This window comes from Centroberyx affinis, unplaced genomic scaffold (assembly GCF_046629955.1).
Source record: "Centroberyx affinis isolate AG114_WGS23_722 - 3 ecotype Tasmania unplaced genomic scaffold, CSIRO-AGI_Caff_v1 ptg000664l_1, whole genome shotgun sequence".
Classification (NCBI taxonomy): Eukaryota; Metazoa; Chordata; class Actinopteri; order Beryciformes; family Berycidae; genus Centroberyx; species Centroberyx affinis.
The window spans coordinates 77,541-94,692 of record NW_027279288.1 but is presented as its reverse complement, the minus strand read 5'-3'; the positions used below and the strand labels follow the sequence as shown (position 1 = coordinate 94,692).

The 17,152-nt window shown below is 43.5% G+C and overlaps 1 protein-coding gene across 2 annotated transcripts; it reads right to left on the bottom strand.

Moving 5' to 3' along the window:
* Positions 1–3,827: 3,827 nt before the first annotated feature.
* On the bottom strand, positions 3,828–16,329 carry LOC139643862 (transmembrane and coiled-coil domain protein 3-like). Of its 2 annotated transcripts, none has more exons than XM_071519142.1 (4): positions 16,123–16,329; positions 6,640–7,628; positions 6,185–6,320; positions 3,828–5,819 (listed from the first exon to the last, which is right to left on the bottom strand). In XM_071519142.1, the coding sequence occupies exons 1-4, from the start codon at positions 16,186–16,188 to the stop codon at positions 5,517–5,519; spliced, it is 1,494 nt and encodes a 497-aa protein (XP_071375243.1). In that variant the 5' UTR covers positions 16,189–16,329; the 3' UTR covers positions 3,828–5,516. The 2 variants fall into 2 exon arrangements, with proteins under 2 accessions (XP_071375243.1, XP_071375244.1); XM_071519143.1 differs by lacking the exon at positions 16,123–16,329 and adding an exon at positions 10,141–10,148 and having other exon boundaries at positions 6,640–7,617.
* Between the last annotated feature and the right edge of the window lie 823 nt (positions 16,330–17,152).

The window sequence follows — 17,152 nt, the reverse complement described above, 5'->3', positions numbered from 1 at the left end:
AGCGCTGTCACATGCAGGAAGTGCTTTGCAGATGCACACACACACAAACAATATACTCACACATGTATACGTTCTCGTATCAGTCAGGGAACATGGTGGCGTCTGAAAGAGGAAATGCAAAAAAAGACAAAAAGAAAAACAGAAGTTTGTCTGACAGAAAGAGAGAGAAGCACAAACTCTGTGTTTGTGTGTCTGAGTCTCTGTGCCTGCTTGTTTGTGCCCGTGAAAGAGAGTGACTTAGTTCCCAGGAACAGACAAACAGTCACAAAAAGGGAAAAAAGGTGTCAGATTGAAAAGATTGATGCCTGGTTATAAGCAGTTCCATCGCTTCCATGTGGTTCTGTGTAGTTTCCTCAGGCAGCTGTAATCCCCAGACAAGGAGGCTAAGGATCTTGCAACCTGAAGTCTTCCCTCAATCTCCACGGCATACACATTAACAGTCACACATACACACACACACACACACACACACACACACACACACCAAAGAGGGGGAAGAGAGAGGTGTGGAGAGAGTTGGCTGACAAGGTGTTGATAATGGGCTGACAATGTCTGGCTTCGATCCATCAGTGTCAATGTAGTGTGGTGAGAGCTGGTGCTGAGCAGAATGGGCACAGAAGGAATGTTGATACCATCAAACCTTGGTCAAATGGTATCTGAAAATAATTTGCAGTGTTTGTTTAAGTCTACTTGCTGAACCAGATGGGTGGGATTTAATTACATCAGCTAGGACAGCTCAGATAGTGTCAGCTAAGTTGTCAGTCACAGAAAGTACACTAAATTGACTTTCAAATATACTGTCTTGTGCTACACTTTCTGGCAATCGCTGCATTGTTCTATGTGACAACCCCCATCCATCCCACAGCTAAACATGATTTCAAAAAAAAGAAAAAAAAGAAAAGAATTTGCAAGTACCAATTGGACATGGTCTGGACTCCACGCAGTGGGAGTGCTTGAGAGATGAGCTGTTTGTTCTGTAACAGAGAGCAGTCCCACAGAGCGTTAGGTCATACGCAGGGAACTTCTCCCACTCACACTGCTGTCTTTGTTTTGTCCAGATTCAACAAGTCATATGCATGGCTCCCACAGCTAAGGAGCTAAGGAATGTAGGTCTATAGCTGACTGGGAACGCACATGGGCACACACACACACACAAACACGCATACATACACACATACACACAGACAAAGGACCAACAGTTCCTTATTTTGCGATGCGTATCTGTGGTTTAACAATGATCAAACAACATTATTGTGTAATCTAATGGAATGATGGATTGAATGAGTGTGACTTCATGCATGATTTCCTCAAAAATGCATGTCATGAATGTGATTATCTGTGCTGTGGAATGCATGCAATGTCTGATAGATTTTTGCGTTAATCTTATAATGTTTAACATTTTTGTTTAGGTAAAATGTCAATTGACACGCTAGAACCATTCAGCTGAGGCGGTTTGCTTGTGAATACACCAGAGGGATCAACAGGCTGTATAATTACTCTTAACAGACAGTGTATCATTGACACTGTCAGTTGGACATGTAATGGAACCTCTGAGCTATAAAAGACAGTGATTCACCCCACAATCCACTTTACAGCACTGGGCTGCCAGCCTTTAACTCCAAGCATCGCTGTGGCGCTCTCTGGTTGCTTAGCAACTAAAAGAAATTGGAGGTGCCTTTGAATTAGGGCATTTTTAGAGGTGTTTTATATGAAGATCCAGAGACCTCGCTGATAAATGTTTCCATAAATCTGGAATTTTCAATGTATTCAGCTGCGGAAGTTCTAATTCTGGTCACAGACATTGCAGGGTAAGAGAGTTGCAGGTGTTGTTGTGCTTGCTGAAGTATGGCTCTGTGGCTCCATGTTAGAGGCAGTGTATATTTGATGTTATAGGGCTGAAGCAAAGCAAGGGAACATGGCCTGTTGCCATGACATCATAAACAGGAAATGGGAAGGGCCCAGCGCTGCCAGAGGATTCTAAATCAGCGTGGAAGTTGCCAGAGAGGTCGTAACTTTCCCATGTTATAAATGTATGCAGTCTGAGTGACTGACTCAAATACACACACTCACACACACACACACACACACACACACACACAACACACACACACACACACACAAATACATACTGTATATATACAGGATATAAACACACACACACAAAAAGAAAAAAAAAAGACTTAGCTAATTTTATCCACACACATCCCACTCTCTCCATTCTCCTCCTGGGAGTGAAAACTGTGTCCCTCCCTCTGACTCCTCCTCAGCAAGAGAACAGGAGTGAAGCTGCGGCGGTCCTTTTGGTGGCCTCCTCCAGGTCCCATCCCCTGCGGTCACCATGCCAACCTGTGTGAGGAGGAGGCTCAGCCGCGAGCCCTCGGCCGGCCCACAGAGAATTGATGAGGTCCTGGGATAATTAGCAGCTCATTATGGAGCCCGGTGAATAGGCCAACGAGCTCCAGGAGCCACCGGGGAGAGCGGAGTGGAAAACACACAGGACAGAGGCTCACATCAAAGGGAAGCGCTCACTTTTTAGATCACATAATACAGTGGAGAGTGGAAGAGGCGGGGGAGAGAAAATATTGCTCTCCATTCACACCTACAAATATAGCTCCTAATCCCCGTTTTTAAGCCGCTGTGTGTGTGTATGCATGTGTGGGTGGCGTGTGTGTGTGTGTGTGTGTGTGTGTGTGTTACCCAGAATCTCTGCATCACACACATCGGAGGTGCCTGTATTTTCCCCCCCTAGAGGCCTTAGCTGCTCCACAAACGCATGAAGCACAGCTAGTCCTCCTACACACACACACACATGCTCACACAGACATATGCACATACGACTCACGATTCAACTCTCAACTTACACCTTCATAAAGTATGAGAACATCAAGCGAGTGCCAGAGATCCACAGTTAAGCTATCTGTCTATCATCCTCATTGCGGCTGTTGGTTTGCTCCTTTATCTCTGTGTTTCTCTGCCCCTCTGTGTGGCATGCAGGCGGTCACCAGTCACGCAGGCTAAACCATGCACACCGCTGTGCCAGGTGACCCATATTGCAGTGTGTAACCGTGCATGGGCTTTATTGTGTGTGTTTGTGTGTGACTAGGCCACACACACACACACACACACACACACACACACACACACAGAGTCCTAGAAAGATAACTCTTGCCCTGATGGAAACCACGTCAGTCGCAGTTACAGACGGGAATCAATCTGCAGACAGACTTCCGGCTCACAGCATGGAATATGACCTGGGCTTGATGGGAGCGAAGACTTATTATATATAGCAGTATGCTTCAGTGGAGCCATGTAGAAATGCTGTAGTTCAGATATTCCATCATGAAAACAGCAGAGGGCGCTACTCCTCCAGTTATTAGGATATTATTAATGGCACTTTGAGTGGCATTTCCTTTTACTCTCTCTTCTGAGATATTGGATTTTTATAGTGTGGATTGGTGGTATGGATTTTGATAGTGTGGGACTGATTAATTAAAAATATAAAACATACATGAAATCAAGTACACGAAAGCTGAATATCATGCAGTAGCTTGCATTATGTTTGCTTGATCTCTGTCATGACTGCAGTGCAGCACTTATACCCTCTAGTGGTGGTGAAGGAGAGATAAGGCACTTTTGAAAAGTTTTACTGAATTCATACCACTCCCATTTATTCAATTTCCTTTTTAATACCAATCACAATTGGAGAGGGAATCAATAATTTCTGGGAATCAATAATCACTATTGAGACTTGCCAATACTGGAAGGTTGGTAGATAAATCCAATAAAATGACAAATACCAAACACCAAATTCAAATTCCAAGCATCAGTGAGAGGTTGATTAAAAAGGTTTCTTTAATTTAACAGAACTGTCAGACAAAGGCACGTAATGCATGAGAACAGAACGGATCAATCACATGAGTATGTAAACCAGATCCATAGTTCTGCAGGTGCGACTTCCTCAAATGTGTCCAAACAAACAGAATTTCATACAGTCAACAGTAGAATAAGAGATGATGGCAAACGCCAACACAAATGACAGAGTTATCATGGCAGACAAACATTAAGCATGGTGCATGCTTTCATGTGAGATCCTCAGACAGTGTTCATAAGACTCACAGGAATTAATACATGGATCAGTCCAAAAAGTAGACTCCCAGTCCATCACTTAACACCTTTTATGTGCTCCTCTGCCATCATTAAGAGTCTTGAAGGCTACTTGTTGCTTCTTTAAGAAAGAGAATTGCATTTTTCCTCAGAAAAACAGCCTGTATCACAGTGTAACCCTTCGCCTCTCAATCACATTATTAGTAAAAACACGACCATCAAACCTGACAAAAAACATAAGACATGTAAATAGAGAGAACCAAGTAATTGGCTCCATACTTTTGTGTATGTGTGCGTCTGCTATGAAGAGTGGATTGTGTTGATATTATGGAGCCAACAGAACGGTAATGCAGTTGGATTGATTTTTGGCCCTTTGAGAGAGGAGGCAGCTGGTCTTATCACAGCCCGACAGTGGTCTCAATGGTTATGGATCGCTCATGCAGACATTAATGACACTCCTTCACCCGCCCCCGGCAACACCCTGTCACTCCTCTAAACACTGACACAAAACATGCTCTCCTACAAGAAACATTTTAAAAATAGTGGTCTTAGAAATCAAAATATATTGCACTTTAAAATCAGTAACAGTAAACAGAGCAACTTTAAGACGATGACTGACCGTTGGACAGACAAGGCAATAAGGAATAAGAATACGTTGTGAAACTAGACACATAAAAAAACAAACATAATGTCCATTGCCTTTCTGTGCTCTTGTCTCTGTAGGTTCTTCAGATAAGTGTGATGCCAACACACTAGCTTTCTGTAGCTGTGACCGGGAGGGCACCAAGCTTGAGGTTGTGTTGTTTATTTGTGTGTGTGCATGTGCATGCTCGCATCAGTTTGATGGATGTTAAAGTCGGACTGAAAACAAAACAGGAATTATGATTATTATTTGCCAAATTTCAATACTCATCTAGGGAATACTCCCCCTAAAACTATGGGGAAACAAAGTGCGCCCCCTGCTGCTAAAGTGATCTGCAGATGTGGAATATCCATCTGCCCATTGATGTTCCACTACACTGTTTTGTTTGAATTTGGCCAATTAATTGTAACAGTGTCAGTGAATTAATATTCACTCTTATTAATTATTCTATTATTCACTCTTATTTAATTATTTATTAATGTCTGAAGTGATTATTTCACACCAAACTATGGGGGAAAATTTGACAATTAAACTGAAAGAAATATTCTTTTAAAAGCCAAGATGAAAATGTTAGTTACACACACATCCATGTTATAGATGAGCAAAATCATCAGAATCGCATTTCAGTCCGACTTTAAAAACCATGGCCTCTGTGAATGTGAGGTGATCGTGTCTTCTGACGATTGTACAACCAATCCTCTCAGACAGTCCCATCCTGACAACTGACAGCGTCCTTGTCAACAGTGTTTTCAACATGGCTCCCTCGCCATCAGGCAGGCACCAGCACCCTGTCTACGGCACACTGTAAACGCTCCCAGTTCTTCCAGAATATGGTCAAAAAGCACACGCCCAGGAAGGTAGCTATCACATGGTGTCGACTCCTCATCAACGGAGCGGCAAACTTGGCAGCGGTAGAGACGCACACCAGGATGACAGTGATGATGGCCAGCATGATATTGATGCTCTTCCCCAGCAGGACTCTGGCGTCCCGGCTCTCTAGCTGGACCGTCTGCTGCTGCTGCTGCTGGAGCTCCAGCTTGGAGACTCGCGTCTGACACGACTCCAGGGCTTCCTGAGAGAGATGGAGAGTTGGGGAGAGATTATATTGTGGGTCTGAATGCATACCAAGTGGCTAAAGGGCATTTTGCTGACCTTTTACCCCAAAGAGATTAATAAAGCATCTTTCTATCAGAGAACATGGATGGCCACAACTGTCAAATGAAAACAGACTTTTACATTAGTGGAGTTATAATCACTTTTTGACCAAGGAGAGTTCTGCTTTAGTGTGTCCTGTGCTTTTCCTGATGATTGTCCTATATCATTCTGTACTATGGCCAATTGTTTATCAGTTAGATCTAGTTAGGCTCATTCTCTGTAAAGTCCTTTGAGACATGCATGTGAAAAAGGGCTTGATAGCACAATAGATTTCCTGTTTACCTGTATATCCCTGGCCCTCTCATAAGCCTGGTAGGCCACCCGCTCCTCGATGCTGGCCAGCTCCTGCTTCAGATTAGCCGTCTCATGCTGGTGAAGCTCTGTCAGGTCATTCAGCTGGTCTTCCAAACGCTCATACCTGGCAGTCAATGCAGGAGCATTAGTTAAACGGTACTACTTCTCTGTTCGGACATATTTAAATGTATATGAGGAAGCAAAGCTTCCATCATGGTTTCTACTTTTTGCTCTGTGGATGTTATGTGCCGTCAACCACTGACTGAATACTTTTCTCCAAACTCTCTTAAAGTGCTGTGGATGTTTACATTTTTCAGATGGATAGTCCTATACTCTGACAGTATAGGACTATCTGACTGAGTGTTAAAGTGCCTTGGTATTGTATTAGACATCATGTAGAGACAGTGATAGATTAAGTAATATAAACTGGACTGTGAGCAGACCTGTATCTCTCCTCCTGCAGTGTTTGGTTGATGATGCCATACTCTCTCTTGTACTGGGTCTTGAGGTCCTCCAGGTCCTCCTCCAGCTGGCTCTGGGCCTCCCGGATCTCCCTCACCTCCTCCAGGCTCAGGGCCAGTCTGCTCTGGCCGTCTTCCCCTGCCTCCTGCCCCTGGCCATGGCCTTGGTCCTGCGCTTGCTCCCCTGACACCCCTCCCCCCATTGGGTTCCCATTACTGTCTGCTGATATGGAGGCACTCCCCGAGGAGCACTCATCATCACTGGGATACTTGGGCTTGCCCACCATGGTGGCGCTGCTACTCAACCCTTTCCCTGCGCTGTCAGTGGGAAATGGAGAGGGAGCGTCCAGATTGGTCTTGAGGTGGGCGATGTTGTCAGCACTGCCAAACTTGTTCCTGATGAGGTTGGCAAACTCTCTGGGCTTGCTGAAGAAGAAAGGAGGGGAGAGGGAAACGCCCGGTCCGATGGTCTTGATCTTGTCCAGGGTTGGGTGTCTGCCACTGCCGGTCATATCCCTCAGCAGCTCCTTGGGCGACTCCCTGGGTATGGTGCTGTGCTTGGCAAAGGAGTGAGAGGAGGAGGGGCTTTGGAAGCTTTCACTGTCTTTCATCTTGCGATGGTACTGCTCCAGCTTCTTCTGCATCTGGGCGATGTTCTGAGCCGACTTCTGGTTCTTCTTCTCAAATACCTGCTTGATGCGTCCCACTTGATTCTTGTCAGCACTGTTCACCAACTTAAGGTACTCGGCTACATTCTCATCGCACGCCGTCTGCTCGATCTTCAGCTGCTCAGTTACTTTGAGTATCTTTTGCTGGAGGCTGTCCAGGCAAGAGCGGCTGCGTTGCACCTCTACACCCAGACCAGGACAAGGACCTCCGTCGCTCAGGTCCAGGTCCAGGTTGTTCTCGGAGGAACCCCGACGCATCGGCACCGGGATGCTCAGAGCACTGCCCTCACTGCTCCTGTCCACCTACAGGAAGGACAAAAACACACACGTCAGACACTCTAGATACAACCCACTGAGCACTAGACGTCATTTCAATGTTGTCTCTATGCTTTAGCTCTTTTATAGCCCAGGATCGTTTTTGGATATAGCCCAGTTTTAGACTAAGCAGTAAATACATTATTACATATTTAAACAATACATAAACATCTGTAAAGATAAAAAAAATATATATATATATATATGGACCAGAAAAAGTACAAGATAATGCTTTATTTTTCATTTACCTCAGAAGACGTGGTCTAAGATGAGTCTAAGATTTAAACCCTATGTAGCCTAATTTTAGCGTAGATATCTATAACCATTTATATGTCTTTTAAACTGCTAATCAACGTAAAATTGCTCTGTGGGAACAGTTCAAAAGCACTGTACATGGAGAATTTGAAGAGATAATGTTTAACTATATGTGGAAGTTTCTCTAATGAGAGTAACACAATAAAAATAAAACGTAAAATATGGCCTTCAATCCCAATTCCATGCATTGTGCTACTGGCGAGCTCTGCTTAACGCTTGCTTTCACATTTACATGTGTCTGCATTTCGCATTGGCTCTGCATGTATTTATGCGGTGTGTGTCCTTGCCTCTGCACTATTCTGCTGTCTCAACAGTGCGACCATCTGGGTGTGTATGTAATGCTCTTATTTGGCAAATCTGTTACGTTTTAGAAGCCAGATCTTAATCCTATTTGTTTATAGTACAGCAAACAGATGACACCAATGGCAAAATAGCTGCCATAAATGTGTATGAGAGAAGCGGAGCATGCACATCTAGGTCACTGATAATGACCACAACACTGAGGAAATCCCCTTTCCAGACATTATGCACTAGTTTAACAGTAAAGTAACGTTTTCCTCTGAATTATCAAGCCTAGAACTGTGAGGAGATCTCTGATGTATACATGGGGAAGTGAAACAGAATAAATATGAATAGCACAGAGTAAGCAAGTCTCACTGAGGCACCTCACCATGGAATGGAAACTGCAGAGAGAAACTAAGGGAGGATTTAAAAAGGTTGTGATACAGCATTTTTAGAATGGAGAAGTGCAACTTGAAGTGATAGGAGGTGAAAGGGTCAAAACCTAACACAAAAAAGTGTTTTACAACAAACACGATGTGCCGCAAAATGCTGCACTAATCCTTAACAAAATGTAACACTGCCGGTTTCAAGCACGTAAACAGATCACAGTGACCCAAGCAGACTTATGTTTCAATCCTGCTTAGCATTTCCACATCACCGTGGAGTGGTTACATATTGCATGCTAAGTATCTTGAGCATTGACTATTGCATCTAGAGGCCACTACACATTGATACTCCTCAACACATGACTATCAGGTGGAAGGGGGAGAGAGGGCGCAAAATTAGGCTGATTAACCATGGCTGGACATACACTGGTGCACACACACTCAGTAACATATAGTAGCTGCACAAAATGAAAGAGAAAGGCACACATTCAGCAAAACTGTTCCTCTCAGTTTCAATTGGATCTATTTTGAGTGACTCCGTTAAACATTATGGCCTCATGTACACTTGCTGTTGCCATTATACCCTCACACTCAGTCAACTGGTCACACTTGTTTGTGAGTGTGATACAGTGAGGAAGAATGTGATGCTATCCTACCGTTGACTACATTTATTACTAGGAGGTGGTTTCACCATAATGTACACCACATATTTCTTTGTCACAGAAACTGTTTTGTGCTTGTACTTAAAAATGTTTATTTTGATTAGTCTCCATCTATGCCTATAATTTCTCTACTGACACAAAAAATTTACATATTTATGTATGCCGTATAACCAGAAAATGGCATGCCTCTTTCTACAAGTATGCCTGGGGTATTTCAGCCTGTCTCTCCCCTTCCCAGTCTCTCTCCCCCTCTCTGGCATCTGTCCTTCTTGAACACAAGACTCTTTCTCTGCAGAGAAAAAAACACACATTGTCCTGTCCTGCCTCTGCTCTGCCCAGGACTGCACTGTGACGACCAGGCTACTGCATATGGATTCACTGGCCTGACGTATATGCGGAGGAGCTCTGCGCCCAGTCACATTCAAGCTCCATCCAGGGTGCACACACTGGCTTAAAACTTGTCAAAGTGATCGGGTTCAAACCTACGTAATCCTTTTGTCAAACCTGTTTGTCATAAGACAGAAAGGGGAGTCTAATGGCTTCCTTCTTCAAGAGGAAGTGTACAGAAGGTTGGTGTGTAGGCCGCTCATATTACCCAGTCTATTAGCTTTCAAATGACAAACACAAAGAACTGCCTGTTTACCCAGACAGCCACAGCTTGGACGGCATGCTATTCCTGCGCTGCTGGAACTAAGCTAGCTCCTCAGGCGCTCTGCTACCACCAGCCTTAACTCTGAAATGTTCAGGATTCTCCGCTGTAGCTTGAAGAGCCATGGAGGTCCCAGTGTACTGGGTGCTGTGATAGCATAGATACAGTATGAGCACAAAACAGATCAAATAGTGGAGTGGTGTGACTGCTCCATCGACAGATCACTGTTGTAGCCTGCAGCAAAGGTACTGTACACCTCGACATGAGTGGGAGATGTTTGGAAAGAATATATATACGTCTACCTTCACATTTATGCAGTTGGAGTCCTGATTGTTCAAGCATAACCCAAAAATTGCATTACATAGCTGGAATGAGGGGCGTTGTAGCTTTTACTTTTCGGCAGCATGAGGCCTGATTTATGAGAGCAGCTCAAATAACGGAATAACACAACCCAGATGTTTTACACACAAGAGAACCAAAAACACAAATGTGACATCTGACCATTTCCTGATAACAGCTTGTATGAAAATCTGATCATTTCATTTCAATGAGTGTATTGCCACTGCTGCTGCTGCTCGTGATTGCTACCCACACTGATTAACTGTTGTAGCAATCTGAAAGTTTCTCTGGATGAGTGGCTCTGTTAAATAAATTAGCCTCATGCTGATGAAAATGTCCTCCCAAATCTGCAGAGGAGCTGCCCTACTTTTCACTCCACTTCTCCATGTAGATTTGTGCAGACATTCTCCAGGGGTGGTGGAGGTAGGAGGGCGGGACAGGAGGATGGGGGGGATTGAAGGTGTTTGGGGACAGCCAGTGGTGGAAGAAGTACTCTGATCCTTTACTTAAGTAAAAGTACCAATACAGCAATGTAAAAATACTCCATTACAAGTAAAAGTCCTGCATGAAAAATCCTACTTAAGTAAAAGTACATAAGTATTAGCAGCAAAATGTAGTTAAAGTATTAAAGTAAAAGTAGTGGTTTGGTCCCGCTGACTGATATTTTATTATATATGACATCATTAGATTATTAATACTGAAGCATCAGTGTGTAAGCAGCATGTTACTGTTGTAGCTGCTGGTGGTAGAGCTAGTTTTAACTACTTTATGTACAGTTAGCTAGTTTAGTCCAGTGGTTCCCAACCTAGGGGTCGGGCCCCTCCAAAGGATCACCAGATAAATCTGAGGGGTGATCATGAGTAACATGATTAATGGGAGAGGAAAGAAGAAAAAACAAAGTTCTGATACACAAATCTGTTTTCAGTTTTTGGACTTTTTCTCTAATCTTTGATTTTTGCTGAAATATTGGATCATTTGAACATTTATTGAAATGAAACCATGTGAGGTTTAGAGGGAACAATCACTATTTGGTGGAGCTGTTAACAACTCATAGACATCTGAAATGTGACCCCGACTACACACTGGTTTTTGTAAGACGTCAAAAGCCAAACAGGTTGGAAACCACTGGTTTAATCTTTAACAAAGTGTTGTATTTTAAAAGTGTGTTATATTATCCATTGTGTCACATCTCTATCTGAAAAGTAAGTTGAGTAGAAAGTACAATATTTCCCTCTGAAATGTAGTGGAGTGGAAGTATAAAGTAGCATCAAATGGAAATACTCAAGTAAAGTACTTGTATCTCAAAATTGTACTTAAGTACAGTACTTGAGTAAATGTACTTAGTTACTTTCCACCACTGGGGACAGCGGCCTCGAGGATAGCTGTCAAAATCAAAGCCCAGTTACCAGGAGAAGAGCCCGCCACACCAGGACAGAGGGCAGTAGGGCAGCCTGGCGGTTAGAGGGACCGTCCTCTAACCGAAAGGTCACAGATTCAATCCAGGCTAACATCAGTGTGTTTCCATTAACAGTCACCTGACCTGTCAAAGTGTCCTTGAGCAAGACACTGAACCCCTACCTGCGCTCACTCACTGTAATTTGCTTTGAATAAAAGTGTCACCTAAATGGCGAAAATTTAGAAAGTACCGGAGGTTGTGTTTGACCTATCCTCAACTTCTGGTACATCAGCACCAGTGTGAGGAAGCCTTCTTCAGACACTGTTCACGCTCCAATAAAGTGGGATTCACATTAAAACGCTCAAACTGTGGTGTCTGAAATTAACAAGGCAGGACATCACACACACATGTACGCCTACTGTCTGACTCACCCGTGGATGCTAGTGTGTCAGTAGAGCAGAAGCAGAGAGACGGACCGAGAGTGGGAGACAGAAGGAGAGAGCGAGAGGAAGTGTGAGAGAGAGAGACGGATGTGAGGATAGCACAAAGTGAGCATAACTCTCCTAATTTCCGGCTGGATGCTCCCAACCACAGTCCAATACATATCTGGATCTAGAGGTCTTCCGCCCCCAGGGTGCTTCCCTCACACCTCTTCCCTCTCTGTGGCCCCCGGCCCCCACGCTGCCCTACTTAACACACAGCGTCTGGCCAACGCCATGACCCATTTAATATGTCCTGACCTCGCCAGGCAGCACAACATAAAGATCCAACTGCATTAGCCTCAATCTTAACCCAACAAGGGAGAACCGAGCCGAGAGAGAAACTGTGAGCCTCTGCCCAAATCTCAGTTACACTTTGTTGTTTAAGGAAGCAAAGTCAGAGAGCAGATAGAAATTGCAGATATTGCTCATCTTGTGCTGCAGTGCTCTCTTGGATCAATGATCTAGTTAGTAATTCAATTTTTCATGCAAAAACAAACCTTGCGATCACATGGCTGCTGCAGCACCGGCACAGGCAAAGCAGAAACCAGTATCCCAGCCCTGAACTGCACTGAGGTGAACCCACAAAAAACAAATCAAGACTGCGTATTCAATGGGTGTGCACTAAATACTGAGCAGTATTAGTGGAATGATATTGGTTTAGATTAACAGAAGGTACAGAGTTTCTAGACGAACCCGCTGTCCCTCCCTGAGGAGGGGATGTCAGTGAAATAACACTTCTTACGCAAACAGGAAGGCACGGACCTTGTAATAAGGAAGTAATGTTTGCAAGTCCACACAATAGCAGCAGATTAGCTTATCTGGTGAAACCATCAAATCATGATGTCAGGCCAGGTCATATGCAGGCACATAGACAGACAGACACACACACACACACACACACACAGGTGTCTATGAGGCTGTGGTGTGATACTCACTGACACATCACATCTTAGGATGGCACTTCTCCCTGTTTGTGTCTCTGCATGCAACCCCCCCCCCCCTTAACACACACACACACACACACACACACACAGTGATAGCCCTGGCACACTCACTGAGATGGAACAAAACCGTCCCTTCAGCAGAGAACAGAACCACAGAGGAAGAAGCCTGCGGTGCTTATTGGTATTCCCTCCAGCTGATCCTCATGGAGACAGACACTCTCCCACTCAGGGCTCACACAGGGAAACGGGAAGAGAAACTGAGAGACGGAGTGGGGGTGGGGGGGGGGGGGGGTGGAGAGAGAGAGAGAGAGAGCATCTTTGACTGTAGTCAGAAAGCTGACCCAATGTCTCCTCGCATCCCACAGCTGTTTGTGCAGCCAAGCTTTGATTGCCTTTCTTTAGAGGCCAAACAATATGGCTCATCAGAATAAAAGGACAAAAACTAGCAACAGAGTTTGAAGTCTGAAGTTTCCTGAAAGACTAATCCCCAGGAGCTCAGTGGAGTGAATTGCTTAAGACCTATTCCCTATTATCTCATAGACAAGCTGGTCCAAGATTAAATCAATAGCCCATTAACACTCCCAGCGTCTGCTTGCCCCAGTGGACTGGCAGAGTATTGAATGGAATTCAATTAAGATAAACATGTGGCCTTATTCAATGTACTGATTCAAAGTGAGAGATTTTAGTAGAGTGAATGACGTAGCACTTTTGGTGAATAGTAAAGCAGCTCATATGCAACAACCAATATAACAGCCCAGGAGAAATACAAGAATGCAGTTGCCAGTTAATGATTCACAAAATGCACAGCACATGAAGGGACACCAATTATGAAGATGGACAACAGCCAAAAAGTCTGCCTAATTACAAAAAACTGAGTATGCCTGTATTCTGATGACATTAATGTTACTGAACCACTATTGGTAATGAGTGAGGTTCATGTAAGGACAGGCACATCGCTGAGAAATGGCATGCAAATCTCTACACAGCCACCATCAATGGGGGCTAAGGTACATGCTGGAAATAAGCCACTCAAACTGAGGTGTTGCATCATCGCTAGCCTCTCACCCACTGTATCTGCTGTACAATGGCTTTTTGAGAACAAAAATGCAATGTCATTTACGACCAACAGAAGGAGGAAAGCATAATTACACAGTCCAGTGGTAATAGCCCAGCCAGTGAGTCAGATGTGTTGTTTCAATGCATTGTGCTGGTGTCAGGCTCTTACTAACTTAACTTACTCTAACGGTAAAACGGCCTATTTGAGAAGCTGGCTCAAATTATTTGCATACTATTCTTCTATGTTCTACTCTGGGGGCGGAGGCAGAGTGTTGATTTTGCTTTGATTTCTAAATGTCAGTGTTTCAATTTGAATAGTGCTGGTCCAAAGTATCTGCAGTGGGATGGTTTTTGAGACAGGCACTGGGGAAGGAGGAGACAACCTGCCAGCGTTCTCTTCAGGATACATGACGCAATTAGTGGGTGGATCAAAACGAAGCGAACTTCTGAACTTAATTTGGCTGGAGGGCATGATGGCTCATGCGAGGAGAAACAAGCTTGCTAAGTGATACATGGCTGACTTTCTGGTTGCACAGGACTCAACACATGAAAGGGCATTCCACTTCATGGTGTCACTCTGCCTGTGAGAGCACCTGAGTTTCACAGCTATTTGCGGACATCACACATTAACATCAGCAGAGGGTTGGTTGGTTTGTACAGGCAATGACTAGATGTGTGCCTAGATTACTACTACACTGCCATTTAAGGACGTAAAATAAGACACACAACATGCCAGCAAAAATCAGGGCATTGCTCTCATGTGATCACAGTGATCCTATATGGGTAACTTATGTTGGAGGCATGGAATTAATGTTTAAAAAGCATTAGCATTAGTTACACAAACTTTACCAACAACAGATTTAATGTTAAATTGTTTTAAAAGGGTTGCCTATAACTACATAAACAATACAGTGCTATAAAGAATATTACATCATGTTCTGTATAAGATGATATTGTAAGAATCAGTGATGTAATGGTAAATACGAAAAGGTGATCATCATAAGGCAAGCACCAATATCAACAAAAAAATAAGTATATTTTCAGGAACGCATTAGCCTAATTTATTATTTTTTTCTGAAAAGGGTCTACCCTTATGCATCATTTTGATACGGCTTGCTATGATATACGCTACATCAGTGGTTCTCAACGTGGGGTCCGGGGACCACCAGAGGTCCTCGAGGGGGTTCCAGGGGGTCCCCATCAAATTGATGAATTGTTAAACTTCAGCATTATTTAACTTACAAGAAGTTAACACAATTAGAGAAGGTAGAAGAATGACTATTTTGGTCATAGTTTCACTGTTATCTCTCTACCTACAATACAGAGAGTCACGGAATTCTGGAAAAAAAATACAAAATCTGGCTCTATAATTTGTACTAAATGAGGGGTCCCTGATATGAAAAAGACTGAGAATCACCATGAATTCATGATGAAGACTTATGTCAGCCTAACAAGATGGGGAAACTGAGACGAGGTGGGTTCACCCTCCACTACGTCCCAGGTAAGAGAAACATTTTATCAGAATAGGAAAACTGGGCCAGGCGATGCGAGATCTCCACTAAAAATTATATAAAACTGACACCACATGAGTCCGAGTTGTTTCGGTCAAGACACTGAAATAAGTACGTCAACTCATGTCGATGTGATGAAACGCAGCATAGAAAGATTTCTGTCCAGTAGGATATCGGCCGGTATCGTCCGAACGAAAAATCGCCATATTATTCCTTTAATATTCATAGGGATTTATGGGGTCACCATATCATCCCATATGGACACGTACTTTTTCTCTTTGTACAGTACCCTGCTAAAATGTATTATGGGATTACAATGGTTCTTTTTAAATGAAGGCTACTGAGAAATAGGACGCAGCAGCTGTTGGCTTCACATGGGATAAGCAAACAATGTATCGTTGGTACAGTACGGGAACTGCCTTTAATGAAACAATGCCGCAAAATAAACTCATCTACTCACCATCCGGCTGTTGAGGTATTTTTCTACTTCAGATAAACTTCGCACAGACACGCTGGCGCTGGGCATAATCCCGTGCGAGGCTTGCAGTCAATTAGAAACTCGTAGTTTTCAATTAAATACCAGTAGTAGTAGTTTACAACTCTGGCGTAATCTCGCATCCATGTTTATCCCCCTCTCTCGCCCCTTTCTCTCCCCTCTCTCGCTCCGTCACACACACACATACACACACACACACACACACACTCTGGCTACCCTCCTCAACATGTAATACAAAAAACAATGTGGTGACTCAAACTCCGCCTATTTCTCTCTGCAGAGTGGTAGAAAGAGGTGGAGTTAACTCTTTCAACACACGCCTGTAAGTGGGAGAAAAAGATTAATTACTCTTTGTGGTTCTTTGGTTGTTTTTTTTATATATATATAATAAAAGGCAACCGGTGCAAATCAGCATAATATTCCTATGATATTCCTATAGGTATCTATGGTACTCTAGAGTGAGTTTATAGTGACCTCTTCATGGTATTTTTATCTCCTATGATATCACTATAATATTACAATAGGGAATTAAAGCTGTGATATCATTTGCTGATATTTACAGAGTATCATTAGAATATCTCATGCTCTTTTTGTGAGGGTAAATACAGCATAAGATTTTTTTTTTCTCTCTGTCTGCTCTGCTGTCTCTCTGCCCTTGTCTTACAACACATACACCAATTCCCCTCAAGCAGTATCAGTCAAACCCAAAGACGAAAGAGACCATGGGAACAGTCCAACTGGCCCTTTCATTCACATTCATTCAGCTTGGATTGAGCTAATCCATCTAGCAGGGAACACAAAAGCCTATGTTGCATCACAAATTGCTTAACTTTTACAGATACATCAGTATTTGTTTTTGCAATGGCAAATTGTTTGGGTGGTTTGTACACAGATATGTGAATATGATCCCCTGTTGTTTGGGAGACTTAAAATCCAAAGGGTCACACCATACAATGCACCCTACAGTGCCATGCATTAACTTCTGTGGCTCGAA